The 6,432-nt window shown below is 43.7% G+C and overlaps 1 protein-coding gene across 1 annotated transcript in view; it reads left to right on the forward strand.

The window, feature by feature from the left end:
• Positions 1-4,922, forward strand: part of lama1 (laminin subunit alpha 1) — a 295,280-nt gene extending 290,358 nt beyond the window's left edge. The window contains exons 62-63 of the mRNA XM_033019870.1: positions 921-1,143; positions 4,438-4,922. Coding sequence (XP_032875761.1) covers positions 921-1,143; positions 4,438-4,598 — 384 coding nt within the window. The 3' untranslated portion in view covers positions 4,599-4,922. The remainder of the gene's footprint in view (positions 1-920; positions 1,144-4,437) is intronic.
• The last annotated feature ends 1,510 nt before the right edge of the window (positions 4,923-6,432 follow it).

A 6,432-nucleotide genomic window follows, 5' to 3' on the forward strand; every position in this document is an offset into this window, starting at 1 on the left:
GATCACCATCTAACACCTGTGGATCAATTTCTCCATTTTGTATTTCCTGTCGTATCAAGACTTGATCCAATCTAAAAGCTCATGCTGAAAGTATAAATATGATACAAACTTCCAGATCTCCTCCATTCTGAATGACTGAATGAGTGGGGGGTGGAGGGTGACGGCAGGTGAAGAGATGGTGGGAATAACAGGAGCACACCGGGACAAGTTGAATCAGTTGTGATCTTATTGAATGACAATACTAGTTAAAGGGACCAATTGAGGTTACTGGCGCTGACACAGGAGTAAGCGCCACCGCTCGCTGTCCTGTTATCCATCGCCCGCTGACCCGCTCTGCTCTATGATCTTTGCTCTTGAGCTGTTCCTGCTCCCGACGGCAGTCGGAATTTAAGGATTTGCGGGAAGCGGCTGACATGAACGAGGCCGACGAGCGGCAGGAGAGTGTTCAGACGGAGAGCACTGCCAGAGTTGAGCGGGCTGGGGGAAGGCACTGAGGTGGCGGCCAGTTCTGCTGTACGGTTCCTGGCGGCCACTCGCAGCCACCCGAGCTACTTCTCTCCCCGGCTACAATGCGGTGGCTCCACACCCGGAGCGGCGTGGCAGCGGTGAGCGAGTGAGTTGCTGGCATGATCCCCGACCCCTTCTTCTCAATGCTCCTGCCTGGACTGACCCGGGCCAGACTCCCCACACGCTGTGAAAGGAACTCTCCCTCCCCAGCGGCCCTGTCCTTTTACAGCCGCTTCCCATCAGCGGCCAGCAATGAGTGATAGCCAATTCTATCTTTCTGGACTAACAACCTAACCTTCGGCCTCCAAGACGCAGTTAGATTTCCGTGCCTTATTTTTGGGTAAAAAATTAGGGTTAGGTTTAGGCCTGGTGCAGGGAATTCTCTTTAACAGTTCATACCTCTTCCCTACCAGGTCCTGTTCCACGTAAATAACGGAGCTGGGAGAATTACTGTCAGATATGAGCCCAAAGATGCAAGCCAGCTGTGCAATGGCAAGTGGCATAAACTTCGAGCCAATAAGAGCAAACATCGTATTGCACTGACTGTGGATGGAGTTACTGTGCAGGTTGATAATCCTCACATACATTCGACCTCAGCAGAAACTAATGATCCAATCTACGTGGGTGGCTATCCAGGTATGTATTCTTTGCAAAATGATTTCTCCAGTTACTTTTTCTCAGCAAATTAATGGTATGAATATTGTCATCACATAAATGCAATCAATTTTGAGTTAAGCTCTTCGGCACACCGAGTGCATGCCAACCAGCGATCCCCGTACATTAACACTATCCTACCCCCTTGGACAATTTACAATTATACCAAGCCAATTAGCCAACAATCTTGTATGTCTTTGGAATGTGGGAGGAAACCGGAGCACCCAGAGAAAACCCACGTAGGTCACAGGGAGAATGTACATACAGACAGCATCCACAGTCTCTGGCATTGCAAGACAGCAACTCTATCGCTGTGTCACTGTGATACCCAGTTCCAATGTACTTTCAAATTGGATAAGCATGTCAGAGAGAAAAAAACGGTTGGTGTGTGGAGAAAGGGCAAGGTAATGGGAACCTTCCAAGAGTTAGCATCAACTTGATGGCCAAATGGCCTCCTTCTTTACTATAACAATTGTATCGAGATCAGAACCAACACCATTGAGTACATTAGAAATGGGATTTCCAAATAAGACAAGTTGCAAGATTGTTTAACAGTGGTAGTCTTTTCATCATTTGGTATTCGTTAAAACAACCTAAGCTTGAACAGTTAAATTAAATAAGCCTTACCGTAAGCAATGTACCTGTCCAAATATTTTTTAAATGTTGTGATAGGACCTGGGAGTCCAACTGCTTCCTCTGGCAGCTTGTTCCATATACTTATCACGCTTGTTTAAAAAAAGTTGCCCCTCAGGGTCCTATTAAATCTTTCCCCACTCACCTTAATCCTATGTGTCCTTTGGTTCTTAAGAACAGTTCAAGCCTGTTACAAGAGGCTTCAAGAGGAACCTATGGAAGTAACATCACTCTGCTACCCCCATTCTCTTTCAGCTTTGAAACAAATACAACAATAATTTTTAATATTACCGAATAGTGAAAGGCCTGGGCACAGTGCATGTGGAGAGTCTAAGACCAGAAGGCACAACCTCAGAATGAAAGGACGTACATTTAGAAAGGAGATGAGAAGGAATTTCTTTAGTCATAGAATGGAATTTCTTTAGTCAGAATCTGTAGAATTCATTGCCACAGACGGCTATGGGGGACATCATTGGATATTTTTAAAGTGGAGATTGACAGATTCTTGATTAGTAAAGTTGTCAAGAGTTTTGGGGAGAATACAGGAGAACGGGGTTAAGAGGGAATGAAAGATCAGCCGTGATTGAATGGTGCAGTAGACTCGATGAGCCGAATGGCCTAATTCTGCTCCTATGACATGAACTTCACCTGAAGGTAGCTCGGTTCTTAATGTCTCCACCCACCTAAATTACAAGAAGCACTCCATTGGCAGACACAGTGGTATTGGTTCACGTGGCTAATAATGGGAACAGGATCTGCAGACAGAAAGAACAACACTATGAGCATATTGCTGGGGCCTTGTTGACAGGTTTGTGAGTGCTTTCCAACATAAAATTATGAGTTGAAAAGTCAGTTGACAACACAAAAAGAAATAAATAAAGTTTAGCATTGCCAAATATTAGAGAATATTTATATATATGTGTGTGTGTGTGTGTGTGTGTGTGTCCGTGTGTGCGTGTGTCCGTGTGTGTGTCACCCCATGATAAATCCTGTTTATTTGTGTTGCCAGCAGGAGGTTAGGCTGGTCAAGAGTGCATTTACTTTTTCAATACTGCCACACAAAACTCAAATAGCCAGTACATTCCCTACACCCTGTGCTCCCCTCCCTTTTCTCACAGAAAGTTGCACGGGGTCAACACAACTCTGCCACTATGTTCATTATTGAAGAGGTGCTGTCCCAGAATGAGGGATAAAGGCCATTCAGGACAGAGCTGAGGAGAAATGTCTTCAGTGAGTGCAGTGAATTAAGACACAACGTCAGAGTCAGAACCTTTTTTTCCCAGGGTGGAAATGTCAAAAACTACAGGGCATAGCTCTAAGATGAGAGGGGGAAAGCTTAATGGAGATATGCAGGCCCGGTTTCTTTACTGGTGGGGTCCTAGAACACATTGCAAGGGATGGTAGTGGAAGCAAATGCGCTGGTGGTGTTTAAGAGGCTTTTAGATAGGCATATGGAAGTGCAGAATATGGATAATGTACAGGCAGACCAAATAGATTTAACTTGGTATCATGTTCTGCTCAAACTTTGTGGGCCAAAGGGCCGGTCCTATGCTATACTGTTGTATGTTCTATGTTAACAGTAGATTGTTTTAGATAAGTGAATCAAAGAATATGGAGTTAGTCCAGTACGTTGGATTTAGTTAAAAGGGAAGGTAGACACAAAATGCTGGAGTAACTCAGCGGGTGAGGCAGCATCTCTGAAGAAAAGGAATGCGCGATGTTTCAGGTCGAGACATCGCGCATGACATCGCTGATGTCATGGAAGGGGGCGGGACAAAGATAGAATGTAGGCAGACACAGTAAGACTAGTGGGAGAACTGGGAAGGGAAAGGGGATGGAGTGAGAGGGAAAGCAAGGCCTATCTGAAGTTAGAGAAATCAATGTTCATACCGCTGGGGTGTAAACTACCCAAGCAAAATATGAGGTGCTGTTCCTCCAATTTGCGCTGTGCCTCATTCTGACAATTGAGGAGGCCCAGGACAGAAAGGTCAGATTGGGAATGGGAGGGGGGAGTTAAAGTGCTGAGCCACTGGGAGATCAGATGGGTTAAGACGGACTGAATGGAGTTGTTCAGCAAAACGATCGCCGAGTCTGCGCATGGTAAGGAAGTTGACTCCTGGAACAGCGGTTACAGTAGATGAGGTTGGAGAAGGTGCAGCAGTTAAAAGGTCAGACATAATTTTATTGAATGGGTGAGCCGACACAAGGGACAGAATACTCTTCACGCTTCCATTTTTTGAGTTCTTATGTGACCTTGAGCTGTCAGTTGCCTGACGATGTTATCCTCTTACTTTCTTATAAATGTTGGTGGACTGCTCAAACAGTGAATGGAAAATATAGACTAATAGCATTTCAATCCCTGTCCAATGTGTATATGTGTATTCCTTCAGCAGTGGATAGACACAGGTGACAGAATACCAGGTTGCTATATTCTCTGTCCGATGGTGCATGATACTCAAAATATCTCGCTTTCATTGTGAATTGCTTCAAGCCTTTAAATAATTTCAAACTCGTGACAGCTTTTTAAATATTCACTGTAATGCTTAATACAGTAAATGAAAGCCTTTGAAGCAAGTATATTTGTGTCCGTTTTTCGGCTGAAGAAGCCTACGGTAACACGTGCATGTTTATCTGTTCCAACAGCTAATGTGAAGCAAAATTGCCTGACCCTTCAGAAACCATTCCAAGGCTGCGTGAGGAACCTCAAGCTGACAAAGAACCAACAGACAGAGGCCTTTGACTTCAGCAGAGCTTTTGATCTCCGAGGAGTCTTCCCACACTCCTGTCCTGGCACGAAACACTAGCTTCGAAGAGAAGGTTTTTAAAGCAAACTGGAGCCATACCTATCTTACCATTGTATTAAGTGTTCTCCTCAACTCAGAATAACTATGCATTTTACATCCAGCAAGAATTCCTGTTTATGAAAGTTGCTTAACTAAATCATTTTGTACTGTACAACAAGTACCTCCATAAAAGCAAGCATTAACAGCAAGAGAGCGAATATTTTAATATTTTGTCATCCAGGTTTACAATTGATCTTCTTTGACAGTATTTACTGAATATTAAACTTTGTTCATTTTGAATATTTTAACGTTTTCCTTTGTAATTAAAGTGCAAACAAGATTTGATCAGGTGGTGTCTTGTATTTTGTACTTCCACCAACATAGGACCTTTAAAACAGAAAATATAGCTCTCCTTAAAGTGACATTGTTAACCTATCATTTGAGCTTCAAAGCCTTCGGGTGAGAAATTATATTTACTCAACATTCAAAAGTCTGGCCAAATGATCCAGAGACAGGGGTTCAAATCCACCATTTGAAATAAAAAGCAATTACAATAACAAAATCAGCAATGTAACCAGCACATTTTGTTTAGAAAATAGCAGGTTGTGGAAAGGAAAGACAAAAGCTAAAGGCATTTGGGAGCATAACCATCTTCAGTACTCCTACCAGTCAAATGCCATTCTTAATGGCAACTATATCAACATTTTTTCATGGTCAATGATCAATGGTGCTTTATTGTCACGTGCAACCGCACATGAAATTATTTTTGTTCATGCAGTTCAGTAAAGCATTGCCATACGTAAGCACAATCCCTGATTATCCAAATGTACAGAAATGGTCCACAGAGACTGCATGCAAGAGGCGCCACATTTTGGTGCCATTCCAAAGTCCAGTCTGCACTCTAGGTCTTATGGTGCAGAGCCCAAACCAGGCGAGCCCCAGGCTGCTTCATGGCCTCCAGCGAACCAACAAACCCGTCCACCTTGTGCCCCAGGGGGTGCCTCCCACAGCCGAAGGAGGAGGACGCGGAAGGCAAGACCCCAGTTCACTCTCCTACCAGTTTTGCTCCTCACTTCTGTCACTATGTCTAACCATGGGAAATCACACCCCAGCAACATTACCGAACCGCCGTATTCTGATGTGTGCAATAATTCAAGAAGGTAACTTACCGGCACCTCCACAAGATTAATTTGGGATGGTCAATAAATGCTGGCTTTTATGATTCATGATTCATAAAAGTTCATGATTATTTTTTTTATCGCTCAATATGACTGTCTCTCAAAAGCTGCAGCAACAAATAAAGCCTCTTAACCTGCCCTCTCATTGAAATAGCCCAGCCAACTATTAATTTATGAAGTGACTAAGAACGGGTGATAGTCAACATCCTTGCTACCAAAGATGAAGCCAGAGTACCAGTGAAAAAATGATCAAAGTTATATATGAGGTGATTGCACAGCTAACAGGTTTAAGTCACTTTCTTCCCCTTTTAACATCCAGGTCTACGCCCCAAGAATGGTTTAAAAAAAACCCTATTTGTTTAATTAAGGGCGGCACAGTGGCGCAGCGGTAGAGTTGCTGCTTTACACCTGAGAACGGATTTGATCCTGACTACAGGTGCTGTATGTACGGTGTTTGTATGTTATCATTGTGACCAAGTGGGTTTTCCCTGGGTACTCCCATTTACTCACACATTCCAAAGACGTACAGGTTTGTAGGTTAATTAGCTTCGGTAAAATTGGGACTTGGCCCGAGTGTGGAAGATAGTGTTAGTGTACGGAGATTGCTGGTCAGCGTGGACACCGTGGGCTGAAGGGCCTTTATCCACTCTGTATCTCTAAAGTCTATACTCTTCTTT

Source organism: Amblyraja radiata, chromosome 4 (genome assembly GCF_010909765.2).
Source record: "Amblyraja radiata isolate CabotCenter1 chromosome 4, sAmbRad1.1.pri, whole genome shotgun sequence".
Classification (NCBI taxonomy): Eukaryota; Metazoa; Chordata; class Chondrichthyes; order Rajiformes; family Rajidae; genus Amblyraja; species Amblyraja radiata.